Below are 22,632 nucleotides of genomic sequence, written 5' to 3'. Positions count from 1 at the left end.
GAAGCTACAAAGTGTCTCTCATTTGACTTTTTTTTCTGCATTTAATCTTCATGTTAATATTATCAGGAATTTCCCCCTAATATTCTTTGATAAGTGAAACTAATGATAGTGGAGCCCTACATTTTATTCATCCAAACAACAGAATATAGTATGTTAAGGTAAACATTCACATGCCCTACAAAACCCAAGTCTAAAATTACATGTAAAACTGGAAAAAAAAAAATGTTCTAAAGAGGGTGACTATACAACATCATTCCAGCAGGGAAAACAGGCAATAACTGGGGATTCTTTCAGACATTTATTACCCATCCCCACACATCAGATCTTTTCTTACAACATAGTTAGTGCTTTAAATCTGGGACAGTAAAATACATAAACCAACCTTGACGATTTGTAAAAAATAATTTGAGAAAGCATTGCAGTTAATTCTAGAAGCTACAGTTCCACCTATTGGATGACCAGCAAAAGAAAAATGTATAAGAGCTTAGAGACTTGATTTAGAACAATCCAATGACAGATCAGTGGAAAAGTATACAAATTTATGCAAAAAGCCTACATGTGAAGGTCAATACTTTCTAGACAGTCTAACGATGGCTTAACTAATGATGATAATAAAACAGTGGTAAGACGTGTTTATACTATTTTATATTTTTTCAAAGATATTTGCTTATCATGATTGTGGAAAAAAGATTAACTTTGTACTCACAATTTAGCACCTCCACCCATACTTTATAAGCATCTGTATTCTACAATATCTTCAGTCTTGCTGAAATTCATACAAGTGGTACAAAACACAGCGTATTATTAAAAATCAAGGAGAAGCGCTTTGATTACAGTGATTTCTAATTTCACTGTGGACTCTACCAAAGTAGAAAATTACTGCAATGCAGCTGGACCTTTTATTTAATACAGTTTTAGAAAAACAAACATAATTTGGTTGTTTACAATAAAAGTTAAGTCATTTTTATTTCATTCTGTATAAATGGATAATACATTTTAAGTGTATATGTATGTTTTAGTAATAAACTTAATTACTTAAAACTTCTGTAAGTATAAATATTTACTAGCTGAAAATTATAACCTCATCCACCTGCCTCCCATTTATAAGCATAATTTCAAGTTAATGAAATTCCTATTCTATTTTCCCAGTGTGCATAAAGGCTTTTAAATAATGTTTCAAGGTCTCTCTGATGATAATATAATCAATACCTAATCATTGTAGGCTAATAAGATGTCTTCTTCCCCTGACAAAACTGTGTACTCTATGATGGCATTTAACAAACTTACCTACCTTGTCACCACACAGCAACTCCCTGTAATTGGTTACTTTAATGCAGATACTAAAAGAATGTCATTCAAAGAAAACATAGATTTTATTTAATATAGTACCAATAAAAATTATGTATGTAAAAAAGAACCTTAGGAAGCATTTGTTTCCTAAATAGCACCTTGCAGAAAAGATTTAACACATAATTTAATTCAATTCTGACCTTTCATGCTATGGATCTGTTTCCTTAGTAACAACTGGAATAGTAGGTACAATAGGTTAGGGAAATACATATGTGTGTGTGCTAGTGTGTGTACATGTATATACACACAAACTATATATACCATATACCTACTATGGATACCATATATTGTATACATATACAGTAGGCATAGTTTTTTATATATATATGTATATATAAAGCTAGAATTGTCAACCCTAATATATTAGGTACAGTTGACAATTCTAGCAAGTTAGGTATAATATTAAAGAGACTACAATCAAAGTGCTTTGTTAAGTAAAGATGTCCAAAGAAAATGAATGAACAGAGTTTCAAAGGCTAACAGATGACAGTGCAGCAGGATCTACAGAGGAGGTTGGAGAAATTTCAGCAGGACTTAAGAAAGGTTCCAAATCCCTAAAAATTCTGAACCCTGGAGATGAAGAATTTAGAAAAGAAGGGACAGAGTAAATAATTCTCATAAGTGTTTTGAGAGACTTTTTTTAAAAAGTTTAAAACATCCATGGCAAAAGAGACAAACTTCAAATATTGTGGTTTCCATAAACCGCACATTAAGTGGATTACATAAAAATCCTCCCTGAAATCATGTTGCCATGGTAGAAATTTTTTACTTCTCCCTATGTCATTTAGTCATTGAGGATTGGTTATCAGAATCTCCCAGAAAGTAATATTTTCATTAACTTTTAGGAAGAAGTCATTTATCTTTTAAAGGATGCCAAGTTTGCTTCACCATGGATAGAGTCAGCCATGGACACTTTCATAGATATGATCTAGTTAACAAAACAGTAGACGGTTTTCTTGTAAAACTGCCTGCCCACGTTGTTACAAATATATCTGTGGAAACACTTCTTGAATCCAGATATAAGTATCTATAAGCAAACAAATAAAAATGACAGCTAACTCTCATTGCATGTACATAGTACAACTGGGAGTGATCATTTTCATTCTTTCCCTTCTGAAACAGTTAGGGGCACTCACAGTTTCCATAATTCACAGAATAATTGCACTATTTGGTGTGCATGGTATGTAAAGATAAAACCACAACATATCCACTGTCTTGCTAAAACTGTAAATTACAGCTTAAGAATCTAGACAACGTGAGGATTTGCTTTGGGTTCATTTCAGATTATCATGCCAAGTCTCCAACTTTGAAACCTAAATGAATCTTTGAGATGAGTCTTTTAGAAATAAGGATCTTTTAAAGATGAGTAATAAGGGCATGAGACAGGAATGATCACTGTTTTGTCATTACCAAACCACTGTGGTTTCAAGGTGACCATGACCGTTACTGAGTTTCACAAATACTTTTCATTGTTGCTTCCATCTAGAATTTGGACAACAACAGGCATGGTCTAATTGCTCTGAGAGTCATATCATGAGGCCAAACTGGGTACCTGTCAAAGCTTTGAGGCAAAAAAAAGTTTTTCTGTACCTTCCTACTCTTTGATCCCTTTTCCTCCTTCCTTACACCCTCCTCAGCCTCTTCCCCTCTCCTTCCCAGTAATGGACTTGGGCCCCACTCCTACACAGCTCTAGCAAGCCCTTAACTGACTTAGCCCATCCACCCTTTCTGGCCGTGTTGTTGTTATTGTTGCTCTGTCACTAAGGCATGTCCGACTCCTTGTGACCCCATGGACTACAGCACACTAGGCTCCTCTGTCCTCAACTTTCTCCCAGAGTTTGCTCAAATTCATGTCTACTGGGTCAGTGATGCAATCTAACCATCTTAACCTCTGTTGCCCTCCTTGCCTTTTGTCTTTCATCTTTCCCAGCATCAGGGTCTTTTCCAGTGAGTCAGCTCTTCCCATCAGGTGCCCAAAGTAGTGGAGCTTCAGCTTCAGCATCAGTCCTTCCAATTGATATTCAGGGTTGATTTCCTTTCTGGCCATGATGACTGCTTAACGATGGACAAGTCATCGAATGTGCTTGCTCTCTACCAGGCAGAAACAAGGATTATGACTTGCTGAGAGTTGTCGGCAGTCATCTTGGAAACACAAGCGGAAAGCCTGAAGGAGAGTGAGGCTAACATCAAGGAAAGTAGATCCGATGCTGTGAAAGGGGATCCAGAAACTGTCTTTTGTCCATTCTTAATTCTGGACATAATCTTTAAGCCCTGGAAAATAACCCTTCCCTGAAGCTTGATCTTCCCTGGATTGTCCCATTACACGATTCAATGTTTCCTTTCATGTAAAAGCTAATTACAGTCAGGTTTTCTAAAACATATCTGTTAAGAATGCTCTCTATGGTTAGGCAGTATTTTTCTTGTCGAATGAAATACATTTGGTCAACCAATATCCAAGGTAGACATTAAATAGTGGGAAGAAATTGTATGACAATCCATTTACATAATAGTTATCATTTACATTCTCCTATGATGGGCTTAGACTCTAGCCCTTGGTCCAAGACAGAAGACCGGGTGGTTGACATAAATGTCCTCTCCTGCACCACCTGCCGGTGGATTGGGAGGGAAGGGATTTCTGTAGTTGTTGGTTGCCTAGAAAGATAAACACAGAGGATGTTAATAATTCACTGCATTTCAGCACTTAATCAAGACACTCAAAACAAATTTCTCCTCAATTCAACCATAATATAGGTCAAATTTCTATTACAATTAATTTCATAAAACATTCTCTTCATTGCATGGACTTTCCACGAGAAAATCACATTCTTGATCTCATGACTCTGAGATACAACAGAGACTAGTCTTGATTATCACTTGATATAGAAGGATATAAATTACCTCTTTAGATGTAAAATTCTCTCTCCTGATGTTACGCTATTTCAAAGAGAACAATAATTCGCATTTTTATATGGAAGGTCTAGTACAGTATTTTCCCGTAGTGGATAACCATTCATTTCTGTTGAACGGATGAATTACTAAATACATGTTTTTAAAGTACACCATGTCCTGGCTTAGGAATAAGCAACTGAACACAACTTAAAAATTACAAAAACAAGAGGACATTCACTTTCCAGACGATGTTTTACAATCATTAATCTTCTCTAGCTAATCAAGTCTCTTTGACCACATGTATGCATGTGTGTGACAGAAGATGCAGAGGCATAAGTGAGAGCAGGGAGAGAGAGCAGGGGACGGAAATGAAGGGAAGAGGAGGAGGAGAGAGAGGCCTTTTGGTGAGTAGTGAGGAGCTTGAAAATTTAGAGTGGTATTGGTGTTTGCACAAAGAAAGTAAAAGTAAAGTTCAAGTGGTATTGCTATCTACTCAATTTGTCTTTTTTAAAAGAGCCCCCAAAGAATCAAGGAAGTCTAACTTTGACAGACCAGCTGACTAACTTTCTAATTGCCACTCAAAATATTAAAAAGCCTGCAAAAGCCTGGAAGCGTTGAATATCTAGGGCAGGAAGTTGCAAAGTGCCTTTCCTCCCCTGGAATTCAGAGCAATAACTGTACCTTTGCATTGGCTTGAGTGGACAACAGCTAAGGACAGAGAAGAGACCCAAAAATTGTATGTGACAGAACAAAGCCAGACTTCTCCAGCCTTTGCACTTGGTGCCCAGAAGCAAACCATGAGTTATTGAGGAAGACAAAAATTTGTTTTGCAAAGAGTAACTCCTTAATAGAAGAAGAAAGCTAAACTGAGAGATTATTAAGAAGTCTGAAGCACACACACTGGATTGTCAGAAGCTTTTTAGAACTGGATGTTTTGGCCATGTAGCATTCAAGTGCAAATAATTTAATTGAAGAGAAATGGATGTAATTTTAGATAACACTCGGGGAAATGTTTTATTGTAAGATTTTGTAAGCAGAAAAATGTGCATTAGAGGGAATATTTGACCTACAGTGGAGACAATGAGTGAGCACGGAAATAAGCATACATCTTATCTGCAAACCCAGAAACCTCCTCTTTCAATTAAACATGAAGGGGCAGGAGCAGGTAGAAAGACAATGTCACGGTTAACCCGCGTCCTGCCCAGCAGAAGGGTCTCTAGCTTCATAATCTGGACATCAATTAATTAATCAATTAATCCAAATATCATTTCAGTAATGAATATCCTGTATTGCATCCTTTTATGTGCTTGCTATGCGTTAGTTTAAATTAATTTAACCCTCACAAAAACCTCAAGACACAGAATATCGTCATGCCCTGCACCGGGTCAGAGAGCATCTCCCCCAAATGTATGTACTTCCTAGACCTTCATTAATGTGACCTTATGTGGAAATAGGGTTGCTTCAGTTGTCACTGGTTAAGATGAGGTCATACTGAAGAACCATGGGCCCTTAGCTCAATATCACTGGTGCCCTTAAAGAAACGGAGAAGAGACACAGACATTCACGTGTGCATGCGGAATAATGCCATGTGAAGACAGAGGAAGAGGTTTGGGCAATGTGTCGACAAGCTGCAGATTGCTGATAGCCGCGGAAATGGAGAGAGAAGCATGGAGCAGAGCCTCGTGCCAAAAAGGACTTGACCCTGCGGAGACCTTGATTCTAGATTTAAGCCCTCCAGAACTGTGAGAGAACAGGATTCTCTTGTTTCTAGTCACCCACTTTGTGGTAATTTTGTCGTTGCAGGCCTCCAATGGCGGTAGCTAAACGTGCAATGTTGACTATTAAGTGTAATTGCTCCTTTATTTATATGGATGTAAAACAGTGTCCAAAGGTATTAATCATAGGAGACTAAATCAGAAAAGAACTGCTTCATCAAATAGCTGAGACTTGAACAACAGGCGACTGTGTGGTTAGGTTATTGAGAATAAAAAAGAAGCTTGCAAGCTGCAAAATGAACTGACTTGACAAGACACTCAGGATGCACAAAAGAGTTGGGGGGGAGAGGGGAGTAACTATTCTGAGAACACTTACCCTATTCTGTGTGATCCAGACGTCTTTAAATAGGCCTCTTTTCTGTTGCCTTTTCTTTCTGGGAACACATGTACAAAAGAGAAATTAAGAATGACATGTCAGCACTAGCAGTATTTCTTCTTTTTTTTCCCAAAGATTTTTTTTGATGTAGACCATTTTTAAAGTCCTTATTGAATGTGTTACAATACTGCTTCTGTTTTAAGTTTTGGTTTTTTGCCACAAGGCATGTGGGTCTCAGCTCCCCAACCAGGGACTGAACCTGTGCCCCCTGCATTGGAAGGAGAAGTCTTAACCACTGGACCACCAGGGATGTCCCAGCACTCTCATGATTTCAAACACTCTATACCTCACCTGCACCCCAACCCTTACTGATTAAGCTGAAGTTGTTCATGGCTGCTTTATATGCAGTCACTCAAAATTCCATTGACCTAAATTTTTCCATTTTCCCTACATTCTCCAATGTGCTCACAAATGGCAAAGGCAGCTAAATGGATATCCAGTAGTGTAGCTTAGTAATTAATCTCAGGGAGTTTACTAAAGAATGCTGCAGAGTGGGTTGTTACATATATGACTGACAACCTTCTCCAAATAATTTCAGACATTTCCCACAATTAAAAGTTCCTTTTAAATGCCCACGTGTAACTTCTTGGATGACAATGACAAAAGAACTAAGCTTTACAGACTCTTTCAGGCACTTCACTAAACCATCTGTATTGCTTTGCTTCCTGAGTCCCTTCAGGTGCGTCCCACTTTTTGCAACCTTATGGACCGTAGCCCGCCAGGCTCCTCTGTCCATGGGATTCTCCAGGCAAGAATACTGCAGTGGGTTGCCACGTCCTTCTCCAGGGGATCTTCCTGACTCAGGGATCAAACTCTTTTCACAAGTGAGGAAATATATGCAGATCTATGACCTTTGATTCATTGTTAAATTATCATTCACAAGGCTTGTTATATCATAATATAGAGTTAACTTTCCAAGTAGGTCCAAATATATATATATATATATATATATATATGTGTGTGTGTGTGTGTGTGTATACATGTGTACATGTGTAAAGAAATATATTTTAACATAAGCCTTAGTGTATACAATGTGATGAAAGAAAAGAGAACATGATTTCTTTTCTTTCAGTTTTATTGAGATATAACTGACATGGAGCACTGTATGGGCTTTCCTGGCGGCTCAGCAGCAAAGAATCTGCCTGCCAATACAGGAGACGTGGGTTCAATCCCTGTGTCAGGAAGATCCCCTGGAAAAGGAAAGGGGGCCTGGTGCCCAGGGGCTTCTGGGTGTGTGCCAGGCATGAAGGAAGGATTTCGTTTCCTCCAGGCACCCTGTGATGTATTATGGCTCCTCTCCAGGTCAATGCATCTGAAGCTGAAGCTGCAGGATTAGTTTAAACGTTTGCTAAAACAGAGTTCAGAAGGTCATTGTCAGGTCCTTGGGTCATTTTTCAAGACGTTTCTATTCTAAGCAATGACCACAAACCGATACTAGCGACAGGGTAGAAAAGAGGACCCAATTTTTGCTTTGTGGTTTTGGCCATGATCGTGCATTCAGGTCCACTAATCTTCTTTTTATCACATTTAACCAAGTAGAACAATATATTCTACAGTTCCATTTAGCTATTCACGTAAAAGTGATGCATTCTCATGACTCAAAATCCATCCTGTCTGACACCTGTGACCCTCCCGAGACCTGCCTGTCGCTCAGTCTCTCTCCGCTGTGTTTCCTGTGTTCCCATGCGCTCTAGCTGTCACGTTGGCCCTCAGCACATTTTTATGAACCAAGGTGAAGCAGGGGAGAAACCCTCACTGCCACTAACAACCTGGCTTCCGCACCTCGATTTGCTTATTTCTGACCAGGGATCGACTGGAGGGCAGCCCGCCATGCAGAGAAAGGGACATCGACAGTTTCATGTTTCAACTTAATTAGGCAAATGCTTGTGGACCATCCATTGTTTGGAAAGATTAGCACTAAATGCCATCAAGCACAAAGAAATGAATAAAACACAACCCCTGCCATTATGAATAGCAGGGAAGACAAGCGAGGAGGAAATGATTAAACTACAAAGCAGGCTGAGAGGCGTGGAGGGTGAGAGGCGCAATGGGACTCTGGATGGTGACCTCACGTCTGCTTGCAGGAGGTGGAATGCAGGGCAGCCCCCCAGAGGGGACATGCTCCCCACACCAAGAACATCCACAGGACTGAGGCTAAATCTGGGGGAACCAGCATTTTGGTGGCATCACAGAGGGGAAGAGTCGGGTGTGTTCACAGAATAAAAGTTGTATTTCAATACAACTGGTCAATATCAGGAGAGTAAGTAAAGTAGAAAATATGAATGAATATTAGATTGAAAGAAAGTGAAGTCGCTCAGGCATGTCCAACTCTTTGTGGCCCCATGGAGTGTAGGCTACCAGGCTCCTCCATCCATGGGATTTTCCAGGCAAGAATACTAGAGTGGGTTGCCATTTCCTCTTTCAGGGGATCTTCCCAACCCAGGGATAGAACCCTGGGCTCTGGCATTGCAGGCAGACACTTTACCATCTGAGCCACCAGGGAAGTTCCTGAATATTAGATTGAGATTAGATTAATCAGGCTGAACAGAGGGTACCTGTGACACAAGGTTAATGAGTTTAGCATTATTCTGGTGGCAGTGGAAACATAAACAGTCTTTAAACAGGGAGACAAGGTGGTCAGTCTAACTTTTAGAGAGGAACCAGGAAACATCAGATGAGTTAGAAGGAGAGAGATACCTGGGAGCAGGCAAGCAAGTTGGAGGGATCTCAGATGGCAGGTGAGCAGTGAGGGCCACCTTTGGAGAGCTGCAGGCTGGGGGCGTGGCAACAAGATGGAGAAACCTACGGGAAACCCTACCAATAAGCACACATGAGTGTGTGTGTGTGTGTGTGTACATTAATATTACTGGGGGAGAGGAGTGGAGATGGATGTAGATATTCACTCAACAAACATATAATAAATGGTTACAATGTGTCAGACTTTCAAAAAGCAGACACCAAAAGTTTGGTTCCTTCTTTCCCTGAGACTTAAATGCAAGGGGTGGGATTGGGAGTGGGAGGGAAGCTGAAAGAGAGGGGATATGAATACATTGACAACAGCGTATCTCATGATGTACTCTGTGTATAAGTTAAATAAGCAGGGTGACAATATAGTCTTGACATACTTCCTTCCTGATTTGGAACCAGTCTGTTGTTCCATGTCCATTTCTAACTATTGCTTCCTGACCTGCATAGTCAATAAAGTAGATGTTTTTCTGGAACTCTCTTGCTTTTTCAATGATGATCTAATGGATGTTGTCAATGTATTCATATCCCATCACTTCATGGGAAATAGATGGGAAACAATGGAAACAGTGACAGGCTTTATTTTGGGGGGCTCCAAAATCACTGCAGATGGCAACTGCAGCCATGAACTTAAAAGATGCTTGTTCCTTGGAAGAAAAGTTATGACCAACCTAGACAGCTTATTAAAAAGCAGAGACATTACTTTGCCAACAAAGGTCTGTCTAATCAAAGCTATGGTTTTTCCAGTGGTCATGTATGGATGTGAGAGTTGGACTGTGAAGAAAGCTGAGTGCCGAAGAATTGATGCTTTTGAACTATGGTGTTGGAGAAGACCCTTAAGAGTCCCTTGGACCACAAGGGGATCCCAACAGTCCATCCTAAAGGAAATCAGTCCTGAATATTCATTGGAAGGACTGATGCTAAAGCTGAAACTCCAATACTTTGGCCACCTGATGTGAAGAACTGATTCATTGGAAAGGACCCTGATGCTGGGAAAGATTGAAGGCAGGAGGAGAAGGGAACGACAGAGGATGAGATGGTTGGATGGCATCACCGACTCAATGGACATGAGTTTGAGCAAGCTCCGGGAGTTGGTGATGGACAGGGAGGGCATTCTGCAGTCCATGGAGTTGCAAAGAGTCAGACACAACTGAGCAACTGAACTGAACTGAATACATACACAAGTAACTGATTCAGGTTGTCTCATGGCAGAAACCAGCACAACATGGTAAAGCGATTATCCAGTTAAAAATAACTCAGGAAATAAATTAACACATTAGTTAGAATCACGAGTTATAAGGAATGATTCCAACCCAATGTGACTACAAATAAGATTGCCACAAATACCTAGACTGGTGAGTCAATGAATGTGGGGCAGCTAGGAGGGAAGGGTCAACCAAGAACATCCTAGAAAATTCCCAAGAGTGTCACAGACAATAAAAGGTAGGAGACTTTAGAAGAGGCAAGGTGGCCCCCTGCTCTCTCTAGGGTAGCCCCTCCCAACTCCTTTCTTCTCAATAATCTGTAATAAAGGCACCTACATTACTTGTTTCAGACATTATATAACCATTTAAAATCACACTGTTTGCTTATTAGAATGCGCATGCCATTACATCTCATTCACTGTGGTCAGAATAAATAAATAAATGAAGGTGTTGGGGGTTCCCAGATGGTGCAGTGATAAAGAACCTGCCTACCAATGCTGGAGACACAAGAGATGCAGGATAGATCCCTGGGTCAGGAAGATCCCCTGGAGGAGGAAATGGCAACCCTCTCCAGTGTTCTTGCCTGGAGAACCCCATAGACAGAGGAACCTAGCGGGCTACAGTCCCTGGGGTAGCAAAGAGTTGGACATGACTGAGCATACATGTAATGAGTGTTCAGCCCTGGTTTTGGCCTCAGAATCCATCCCTCCCTGACCCCTCTGTCACACACACACACCTCGCCCCCCCATCTGCCAGCCTTTTGTGTTTGCAGGAGGAAGAAGACAGATATAGCTGCAGACAGGCAGTTGAACCTGTGGATGAGGGGGCGGACTGCCCACTCCTCCTAATTCTGAGATGAACTGCTCTAGCCTTCTCCTCTAACACCCCCACAGCCCCTGCTCCTCCTCTACCTTTAAGAACAGCATTCAAAGGACGTGGCCTCAGTACATGAGTCCTAAGACAGCTCAGCCAGCTGCTGGGTCATTAATAGAGAAACTCGAGCATCAGAATTACTCAGGAGGAGCTGCAGTACTCACCTCTTGTAAGTAATGACAGTGATGGTGGTAATTAGGATAACCAATAGGAACAGAAGAACTGCCCCACCAGCCACAAAGGGGATGTATGAGTTCTTGGTTTCACCTAGGAGGAAAAAAAATAAATAAATTATAGGAGGAATTAGGAACTCAGCTAAAGCTAGAATAGAGAGGAAGTTGGGAAAATTTTTAAAGTGTACATTAATCATCACAGAATAACAATGTATATAAAACAAAGAATCCAAGAGGGTTCAGGATGGGGAGCACGTGTATACCTGAAATTAAAAAAAAAAATAATTAAAAAATAAATAAATAAATAAAAATAAAAAAATAAAAAACATAGGATGAGTAGGGGGAAAAGATTTCTTCTTTCAGAGTCTCCTAAATATCTCTGACTCCTCACAGATTTTCCTTACTTCCTTGACCTAATAGTGGGTTTGACACCTTAAGAAGAATAAGAATAGAAAGCATTTATTCACGGTAGGTAGCACTTCATTCTAATGAACTCCCAATCAGAAACACAAAATCTTTAGTAGGAAAAAAAAAACTATCAAACTAGTATATAAATGAAGATTACTGCTGGGACTTCCCTGGTGATCTAACGGTTAAGACTTTGCCTTCCACTACAAGGGATGCAGATTCAATGCCTAGTCAGTGAACTAAGATTCCACATGCTTTACAGCCAAAAACCCAAAATATAAAACAGAAGCAATACTGTAACAGATTCAATAAAGACTTTCTAAATGGTCCACTTTAAAAAAAAAATCTTTTTTAAAAAATGAAGATTACTCCTTAGTTCTGATAATAATAAGTACATCACAACAGTATGTAACTTTGATATCTGTAAGTGGAATTTTGCTTAAGAAATACTGGCTACTTAATGGTAGTTTAGGATAAAAATAATCAAGAAAAGTATGTTACTTTTCCAACTCAGGTATTAACTGGACAGACCAGCGATCGGGGTAAAAGGAAAATCTGAAATTTTCACACTGATTCTTTCACTATTTAGCTATTTGACCTCCAGCAAATTCCTAACCTTCTCTGCCAGCCTTCCTCCAACTGTCAAGTGATGCCAACACTCCTAATTACATCATGGAGTTGGGATAAGAGTCTAATGAGGCAATATTCAAAAGAGCAATATTTGCTCCCCTCTGGACTGAGATCCTGTGAGTTCAGAGACCATCTTATCTTTCAGATGTCCTCCTGCCCACAGCACACCTCACCCACCACCACCCACAGAGCTCCTTGCAAGAAGATATCAGAATGTGTTGTCGATGGAAGTGGGATTGAATGGAAACCAAGGTGCTGTCTTTATGCCCATCTCTCTTTAGATGGCAAATTTTCCAGGCCCCCCTCCTGCAGAAAAGGGGCAGCTATGGCAGAGACCAACACAACTGCCCATCCTCTTGAAACTGAGATTTAATTTCCTGATTCCCAGGCTGTCTGGAATCCCATGGCAACCTGAAAACCATGCTTTTCACAGCAGTCTTCCCAATCTCTCAGTCAGATGATTTCTTCCTTCCTGACTCACTATTTAGCTGAGATTTTTTTTCATGTCAGTTCAGTTCAGTCACTCAGTTATGTCCGACTCTTTGCGACCCCATGAATTGCAGCACTCCAGGCCTCCCTGTCCATCACCAACTCCAGGAGTTCACTCAGACTCACGTCCATCGAGTCAGGGATGCCATCCAGCCATCTCATCCTCTGTCGTCCCTTTCTCCTCCCGCCCCCAATCCCTCCCAGCATCAGAGCCTTTTCCAATGACTCAACTCTTCGCATGAGGTGGCCAAAGTACTGGAGTTTCAGCTTTAGCATCATTCCTTCCAAAGAACACCCAGGACTGATCTCCTTTACAATGGACTGGTTGGATCTCCTTGCAGTCCAAGGGATTCTCAAGAGTCTTCTCCAACACCACAGTTCAAAAGCATCAATTCTTCGGCACTCAGCTGTCTTCACAGTCCTCCTCTCACATCCATACATGACCACTGGAAAAATGATAGCCTTGACTAGATGGACCTTTGTTGGCAAAGTAATGTCTCTGCTTTTGAATATGCTATCTAGGTTGGTCATAACTTTCCTTCCAAAGAGTAAGCGTCTTTTAATTTTATGGCTGCAATCACCATCTGCAGTGATTTTGGAGCCCAAAAAAATAAAGTCTCTCACTGTTTCCACTGTTTCCCCATCTATTTCCCATGAAGTGATGGGACCGGATGCCATGATCTTCGTTTTCTGAATGTTGAGCTTTAAGCCAACTTTTTCACTCTCCTCTTTCACTTTCATCAAGAGGCTTTTAGTTCCTCTTCACTTTCTGCCATAAGGGTGGTATCATCTGCATATCTGAGGTTATTGATATTTCTCCTGGCAATCTTGATTCCAGCTTGTGCTTCATCCAGCCCAGTGTTTCTCATGATGTACTCTGCATATAAGTTAAATAAGCAGGGTAACAATAAACAGCCTTGACGTACTCCTTTTTCTATTTGGAACCAGTCTGTTTTTCCATGTCCAGTTCTAACTGTTGCCTCCTGACCTGTATATAGGTTTCTCAGAAGGCAGGTCAGGTGGTCTGGTATTCCCATCTCTTTCAGAATTTTCCACAGTTTTTTGTGATCCACATAGTCAAAGGCTTTGTCATAATCAATGATAAGAGCTCAAAGTTTACTCCACTCATTCTTTGGTAAGGTTTATTGCAAAGAGAGACTGAATCATATAATAAACACTATTTTTACTTTTTAAATTTGTTTAACCTATAAGGTGAATAAAGGTAGCAAAATATATGAACACTTTAAAGACCTCGTACGTAGCATCTAAGATGGGGTTTTGTTCAGATATGATGGGGAGAAGGAAACTGAAATTATTCAGAGCAAAAAATACATTGAATCATCACTGCAAAAGGAACAAGGGAATTTTCTCCCAATCAAATAAGAAATTAGCATTTTTCAGTTCTTGGCACATTTTTAAAAGTAAACAAAATATCTGAAGTTATTCTGCATTATAACACAGGCTTATAAAAGGACCACAATTGCTATGCTGACATAATTTGAATATAGTAGGTGCTAAGGTTAAGTCAAATGAACAATTGTGAAAGAAAAAAATGAAAGTTATGATCAAAAAATTCATTGACAGTACTCTGGGAAAATAATTTACCTACTTTTTGAAATATTTTTTAGATCTTAATTACACTAAAAAAAGAAAGAAAGAAAGAAAACCAATCTGGGTGGACTACAGAGATCTAAATGTTTAAATGTAAACATGAGAAAAATGTGAGTATTATTTAATCTCTGAAATGAGAAATGACTTTCCAGTTTATACAAATAAGCAAATACATAGGATCAATTGGGTCAAAATGAAAAGTATCTGGAGGTCAAAGTCATCACAAACAACATGCAGAAACAAAAAAAATCAGTTGGCATCTTTAACATACCCTTGCTATTAAGAGAAAACTAAGCAAGACAATGAGAAGGATGTGGATAACTTATTAACCAAAGCACTTAAATTTGCATGAAAGGAAGCCAGTGGCAAGATGGATGACCTCAAGTTCAATCTAGGGAGCGAAATCTACCATGACCAGCCTCCAGGAAGAAAGCATTCTCTGTACATCCATCCTTTCATGAACTGCTTGCACATTTGATTAATTTTTTCTCTACAAAAATGTTCAGAAATATGAACAAAGAGTTTTGTGAAACATTTATAACAGCAAAAAAAAAAAAATCTTTATTTTCCGAGAGCAGACTAAAGCAAGACTACATAGCGGAGGGTCTCAAACGTAACTAGCATCACTAGCGGGCTTGTTAAACTGCAGATGGCTGAGTGGTCCCCTCGGAGTTTCTGACTCAGTAGGCTAGGGAGGGATTCCCAGGTGGTGCGCGTAGTTTTGCCTTTTCCAGGTTATCACATGGTATGTAGCCATTTCAGATTGGTTTCTTTCATTTAGCAATATGCATTAAGATTCCTCCATGTCTTTGTGGGTGTAGAGATTCCTTAAAAAACTGGAAATAGAACTGCCTTATGACCCAGCAATCCCACTGCTGGGCATACACACCGAGGAAACCAGAATTGAAAGAGACACGTGTACCCCAATGTTCATCGCAGCACTGTTTATAATAGCCAGGACATGGAAGCAACCTAGATGTCCATCAGCAGACGAATGGATAAGAAAGCTGTGGTACATATACACAATGGAGTATTACTCAGCCATTAAAAACAATACATTTGAATCAGTTCTAATGAGGTGGATGAAACTAGAGCCTATTACACAGAGTGAAGTAAGCCAGAAAGAAAAACACCAATACAGTATACTAACGCATATACATGGAATTTAGAAAGATGGTAATGATAACCCGGTGTACGAGACAGCAAAAGAGACACTGATGTATAGAACAGTCTTTTGGACTCTGTGGGAGAGGGAGAGGGTGGAATGATTTGGGAGAATGGCATTGAAATATGTATAATATCATATATGAAATGAGTCGCCAGTCCAGATTCAATGCACGATACTGGATGCTTGGGGCTGGTGCACTGGGATGACCCAGAGGGATGGTATGGGGAGGGAGGAGGGAGGAGGGTTCAGGATGGGGAACACATGTATACCTGTGGCGGATTCATTTCGATATATGGCAGAACCAATACAATATTGTAAAGTTTAAAAATAAAATAAAGATAAGGTGTCCATATGTGCGTGGATTTATCTCTGGGCTTTCTATTTTGTTCCATTGATCTATATTTCTGTCTTTGTGCCAGTACCATACTGTCTTGATAACTGTGGCTTTGTAGTAGAGCCTGAAGTCAGGTAGGTTGATTCCTCCAGTTCCATTTTTCTTTCTCAAGATCGCTTTGGCTATTCGAGGTTTTTTGTATTTCCATACAAATTGTGAAATTATTTGTTCTAGCTCTGTGAAGAATACTGTTGGTAGCTTGATAGGGATTGCATTGAATGTATAAATTGCTTTGGGTAGTATACTCATTTTCACTATATTGATTCTTCCAATCCATGAACATGGTATATTTCTCCATCTATTAGTGCCCTCTTTGATTTCTTTCACCAGTGTTTTATAGTTTTCTATATATAGGTCTTTAGTTTCTTTAGGTAGATATATTCCTAAGTATTTTATTCTTTTCGTTGCAATGGTGAATGGAATTGTTTCCTTAATTTCTCTTTCTGTTTTCTCATTATTAGTGTATAGGAATGCAAGGGATTTCTGTGTGTTGATTTTATATCCTGCAACTTTACTATAATCATTGATTAGTTCTAGTAATTTTCTGGTGGAGTCTTTAGGATTTTCTATGTAGAGGATCATGTCATCTGCAAATAGTGAGAGTTTTACTTCTTCTTTTCCAATTTGGATTCCTTTTATTTCTTTTTCTGCTCTGATTGCTGTAGCCAAAACTTCCAAAACTATGTTGAATAGTAATGGTGAAAGTGGGCACCCTTGTCTTGTTCCTGAATTTAGAGGAAATGCTTTCAATTTTTCACCATTGAGGATAATGTTTGCTGTGGGTTTGTCATATATAGCTTTTATTATGTTGAGGTATGTTCCTTCTATTCCTGCTTTCTGGAGAGTTTTTATCATAAATGGGTGTTGAATTTTGTCAAAGGCTTTCTCTGCATCTATTGAGATAATCATATGGTTTTTGTTTTTCAATTTGTTAATGTGGTGTATTACATTGATTGATTTATGGATATTGAAGAATCCTTGCATCCCTGGGATAAAGCCCACTTGGTCATGGTGTATGATCTTTTTAATGTGTTGTTGGATTCTGATTGCTAGAATTTTGTTTAGGATTTTTGCATCTATGTTCATCAGTGATATTGGCCTATAGTTTTCTTTTTTTGTGGCATCTTTGTCAGGTTTTGGTATTAGGGTGATGGTGGCCTCATAGAATGAGTTTGGAAGTTTACCTTCCTCTGCAATTTTCTGGAAGAGTTTGAGCAGGATAGGTGTTAGCTCTTCTCTAAATTTTTGGTAGAATTCAGGTATACAGTGGATTAAAGACAATCTCTTTAACAAGTGGTGCTGGGAAATCTGGTCAACCACTTGTAAAAGAATGAAACTAGAACACTTTCTAACACCATATACAAAAATAAACTCAAAATGGATTAAAGATCTCAACATAAGACCAGAAACTATAAAACTCCTAGAGGAGAACATAGGCAAAACAGTCTCTGACATACATCACAGCAGGATCCTCTATGACCCACCTCCCAGAATATTGGAAATAAAAGCAAAAATAAACAAATGGGACCTAATTAGACTTAAAAGCTTCTGCACATCAAAGGAAACTATTAGCAAGGTGAAAAGACAGCCTTCAGAATGGGAGAAAATAATAGCAAATGAAGCAACCGACAAACAACTAATCTCAAAAATATACAAGCAACTCCTACAGCTCAACTCCAGAAAAATAAACGACCCAATCAAAAAATGGGCCAAAGATCTAAATAGACATTTCTCCAAAGAAGACATACAGATGGCTAACAAACACTTGAAAAGATGCTCAACATCACTCTTTATCAGAGAAATGCAAATCAAAACCACTATGAGGTACCATTTCACACCAGTCAGAATGGCTGCGATCCAAAAGTCTACAAATAATAAATGCTGGAGAGGGTGTGGAGAAAAGGGAACCCTTTTACACTGTTGGTGGGAATGCAAACTAGTACAGCCACTATGGAGAACAGTGTGGAGATTCCTTAAAAAACTGGAACTAGAACTGCCTTATGATCCAGCAACCCCACTGCTGGGCATACACACTGAGGAAACCAGAAGGGAAAGAGACACGTGTACCCCAATGTTCATCGCAGCACTGTTTATAATAGCCAGGACATGGAAGCAACCTAGATGCCCATCAGCAGATGAATGGATAAAGAAAGCTGTGGTACATATACACGATGGAGTATTACTCAGCCATTAAAAAGAATACATTTGAATCAGTTCTAATGAGGTGGATGAAACTGGAGCCTATTATACAGAGTGAAGTAAGCCAGAAGGAAAAACATAAATACAGTATACTAACGCATATATATGGAATTTAGAAAGATGGTAACGATAACCCTGTATACGAGACAGCAAAAGAGACACTGATGTATAGAACAGTCTTATGGACTCTGTGGGAGAGGGTGGGAAGATTTGGGAGAATGGCATTGAAACATGTGAAATGTCATGTATGAAACGAGATGCCAGTCCAGGTTCAGTGCACGATGCTGGATGCTTGGGGCTGGTGCGCTGGGAAGGCCCAGGGGGATGGTATGGGGAGGGGGAGGGAGGAGGGTTCAGGATGGGGAGCATGTGTATATCTGAAATTAAATAAAATTTAAAAAAAAAAAAGAAAAAAAAAGAAAAAATAAAAATAAAATAAAATTAAAAAAAAAAAAAGAAGAATCCTCCTGTCAATACAGGAGACACAGGTGACTCGAATTCAATCCCTGGGTCAGGAAGATCCCCCGGAGAAGGAAAAGGCAACCCAGCACAGAATTCTTGCCTGGAAAATTCCATGGAGAGAAGAACCTGGTGGCAGAAGAGCCTGGTGGACTACTGTCTATGGGGTCACAAAGAGTTGGACATGATGAAGCAACTGAGCACACAGGTCTGGGAGGGTCCCAGAATTTGCAGGTCCTGTGTGATGCTGGTTTGGAGCCACCTCTTTGAGAATCAGGGCGTGGACGTTAGAATGATGAGTGTAAAGAATTACAATGAAATGGAAAACTGTTGACTCTAAGTAGAAAGTTCAGTAAAATTTCAAAGCCAGAATTCACAAATGCGCATGCTAAGATATCTCAATAGAGGATAGAACTTATGAGAAAAAAAGTCTGCCAGGCAACAGCATGCCACAGTTTTAAAGTGATGAGCTTCAGGGAATAGAATTAAAAGTGATTATTTCTTTAGGCTTTTTGCTATTTTCCGAATGTACTAAATGATAATAATCAGAAAAAAAACAGTAGGAAAAACTTAGAGGTCTGCCTGCTTAAAACAGAATACTCTGCCAGTTTTTAATGGTTATATTTAAAGTGCAGGACGTAGAGAGTTTCTCTGCAGAACTGTACTCAGAACCCTTAAGAATCACAATGGCTTTCTTTGTTAAGCTCTACATTATGATAATTAAGTAGAAACCACTGCAAAGTATGGTGATTTGTTTCATGCTGCTCACTTATAAAACCAAAATCAAAATTTCAGATTCTTCACATTCTTTCATGTGAAGTATATTGGCTCTTTTTAACCTCTTCTAGCAAATGTTGGACTCAGATCCATCTTACTCATTTTTTAACATGTAGTATTTTAAGCACAATGCATACTTGGCATTAGAGATGGATTGGTGGGTAAAAACAAAAAACAAAAAAACAAAAAGGTAGAGATTCAATCACACTCCAGAGGTATGACAATCCAGATATCTCAGCCTAAAGCCAATACTACTTTTTAAAAATTTTTCTTTCTTTTCTTTTTTTTTTTTAAATTTTTTGGCCAGGCAGTGCAGCATGTGAGATCTTAGTTCCCCAAGCAGGGATTAAACCTGTGCCCCCTGCATTGGAAGTATGGAGTCTTAACCACTGGCCTGCCAGGGCTGTCCATAGGTAATTCTACCTTTTACCTCTTCTGTGCCTCCCACTCCTCGGCTGCATTAATGTGAACCATAATTGATGGGGCTAGCGTAACCACACAACTTGCTGGGCCCTCTGTGACTAAAACCAGAAACAAAAGGGAAAAGCAAACAGTGGTGGAAACTTTAGGGAGTCAGTCAATATTTCCTAATGCTCACTTTTTCCTAAATTCTGCTACTAGATCCTAGCTTGAGTAATGTCAGCCCTCAAGCCCCTCTCTTAAAGAAAGAAGAATTATTGTCTCATCTCAGGCAGCCACTTTTTGGCTGATTTTTTTTTTTTTTTCAACTTTCATCCCCATGCTGTTTTGATTCATGGGAGGACAAAAGTGTCGTGAACCATAGAGCCATTATTTTCCCACCCATCAGAAAAGATAAATACAGTTAAAACAATTTAAAGCACGTCAGTGAGAGATATAAATGAATAATTTACTCCAGGACTGCAGCCCTCCCGGCTACGTTTCTGCCGATGACAAGTATTTATGGCTGAGTTATAAACCTTTCTTTATAAAGGCTCAGATAGAAATGCTTCCTGGTCCTTTCCTCAGAGCCAGGCGGGCAAGAGCAGGCGTTGATGTTTACAGTTCGTCCTTTATCATGGTTGGGGTGGGGTCAGGGAGTGGGGAGACCAGGTAATTCCAAACCTAAATATCTGGGTCAAAATAATGAACATTTCCCAGTTTTCCCATGCTGGGAAAAACTCACAGGTCCTGACCCTCTCTCTAGCCAGCCCTGGATAGGTCATGGTAGATACCAGTAAAAGTAATCTGTGCTGAATTGCCCTATTAAAAAAGAGAAGTATTCAAGTTCACTCTAGGTTCAGACGGGATATATTCAGGGTGTGTGTGTTCCCACAGGATGCATGTGTGAGTGGACAGACTCAGCATTATCAGGTCGATTCCAATTTTTGGCTCACGGTATGATGCAAATATCCAACCTGTCCCAAGCTAGATATTGAAAAGCACAGATTGAGAAGGGAAGCCTTGGAGTCTAAGTTCTGTCTTCTAAGTCTTTTCCCTGGAAGACCCCAGTACAAGACACTTGAACTTCTGGAATTTTTCTTCGCAACTGCAAAATGATGATGAAATCAACACCAGAGTGGCTATGGCGGTGGCTATAGATAAAACATGTAGAGATGCTTTATATATTTAAGCACCACATAATGTAAATCATCAAGAGTGTGCTTATATTTTGTATGCATGCATTCAAAATCAGAGTTAAGTAACTAACTTCTGTTCTTTCGTGTTGAAATTCCATGTTGTTCTAGTCATGTAAAACAGAGGGTGTTTGTTTCTGGAACTAGATTCACCTTTCTGGGGAAAGGTAAAAGGGGTGTTGATAAACATGTACAGGATGGCTGTCCGTTTCGGGGATCCCTGGAAATAACGGTAGCCTTGAGTTTGTTGAACTTTCCTGTATGCCTGCAATATGCATCAAGCGGGTTTTGGCATGGTAATATGATTCCAAGTTTTCAAAGGTCAAACTTCTTTGTGCAAATCAATTTTATACTCTCTGTATTTCAGAAACCTTTCCCTGTTTTATAGCAAGAAGGTCCTAGGGAATAAATTATTTGCAGAGAATTAAAGGACCATGACATCAACCTCTAATTTTTCTTCAGAGTGAATAGTAACTATTCCTCCTCAAAATAAAAGTATCGTGCATGTGGAATCCAAAGTATGACACAACACAACGTTGAAAATCAATTATACTCCAATAAAAATTAATTAAAAACAAGTATAATAAAATGCTGAAACTAAAAAAATATAAAAGTAAAATAAAATACGACACAAATGAACTTATCTATGACACAGAAACAGATTCACAGACTCAGAGAAGGGACGGATTGCCAAGGGTGCGGGGATGTGGGAGGGGTGGGTTAGGAGTTCAGGTTAACAAAAGCAGAGTATTATGCAAAGAATGGATAAACAAGAAGGTCTACTGTATAGCAGAGAAAACTATATTCAATATTCTATAAAAACCATAGTGGAAAGGAATATAAAAAAGAATATATATACACATATATATATATATAAAGAATATATATGTGTGTGTATATATATATATTTGTATTAATATAACTGAATCCCTTTGTTGTACAGCAGAAAGCAGAGAGTAGTTAAAGAACCTCTTGATGAAGGTGAAAGAAGAGAGTAAAAAAGCTGGCATAAAACTCAACATTCAAAAAATTAAGATCATGGCATCCAGGCCCATCACTTCACAGCAAATAGATAAGGAAACAATGGAAACAGTGACAGACTTTATTTTCTTGGGCTCCAAAATCACTGCAGATGGTGACTGTAGCCACAAAATTAAAAGACGCTTGCTCCTTGGAAGAAAAGCTATGACCAACCTAGACAGCATATTAAAAAGCAGAGGCATTACTTTGCCAACAAAGGTCTGTCTAATCAAAGCTATGGTTTTTCCAGTAGTCATGTATGGATGTGAGAGTTGGACTATAAAGAAAGCTAAGCACCGAAGAATTGATGCTTTTGAGCTGTGGTTTGAAAAGACTCTTGAGAATCCCTTGGACTGCAAGGAGATCAAACCAGTTAATCCTAAAGGAAATCAATCCTGAATACTCATTGGAAGGACCAATGTTGAAGCTGAAGCTCCAATACTTTGGCCACCTGATGCAAAGAGCCGGCTCATTAGAAAAGACCCGGATGCTGGGA

General features: G+C 39.4%; 1 protein-coding gene across 1 annotated transcript in view; it reads right to left on the bottom strand.

The window, feature by feature from the left end:
- Positions 1-285: 285 nt before the first annotated feature.
- The window catches only part of CD226 (CD226 molecule), a 93,949-nt gene continuing 71,602 nt past the window's right edge, over positions 286-22,632 (bottom strand). Inside the window, exons 5-7 of the mRNA XM_061399553.1 lie at positions 11,378-11,480; positions 6,331-6,388; positions 286-4,002 (exon numbers count right to left, since the gene is read on the bottom strand). Of these exons, the coding sequence (XP_061255537.1) occupies positions 3,889-4,002; positions 6,331-6,388; positions 11,378-11,480 (275 nt within the window). The 3' untranslated portion in view covers positions 286-3,888. The remainder of the gene's footprint in view (positions 4,003-6,330; positions 6,389-11,377; positions 11,481-22,632) is intronic.

This window comes from Bos javanicus, chromosome 24, assembly GCF_032452875.1.
Source record: "Bos javanicus breed banteng chromosome 24, ARS-OSU_banteng_1.0, whole genome shotgun sequence".
Lineage (NCBI taxonomy): Eukaryota > Metazoa > Chordata > Mammalia > Artiodactyla > Bovidae > Bos > Bos javanicus.
The sequence above is the reverse complement of the archived record's forward strand: the minus strand, read 5'-3'. Positions and strand labels throughout refer to the sequence as shown.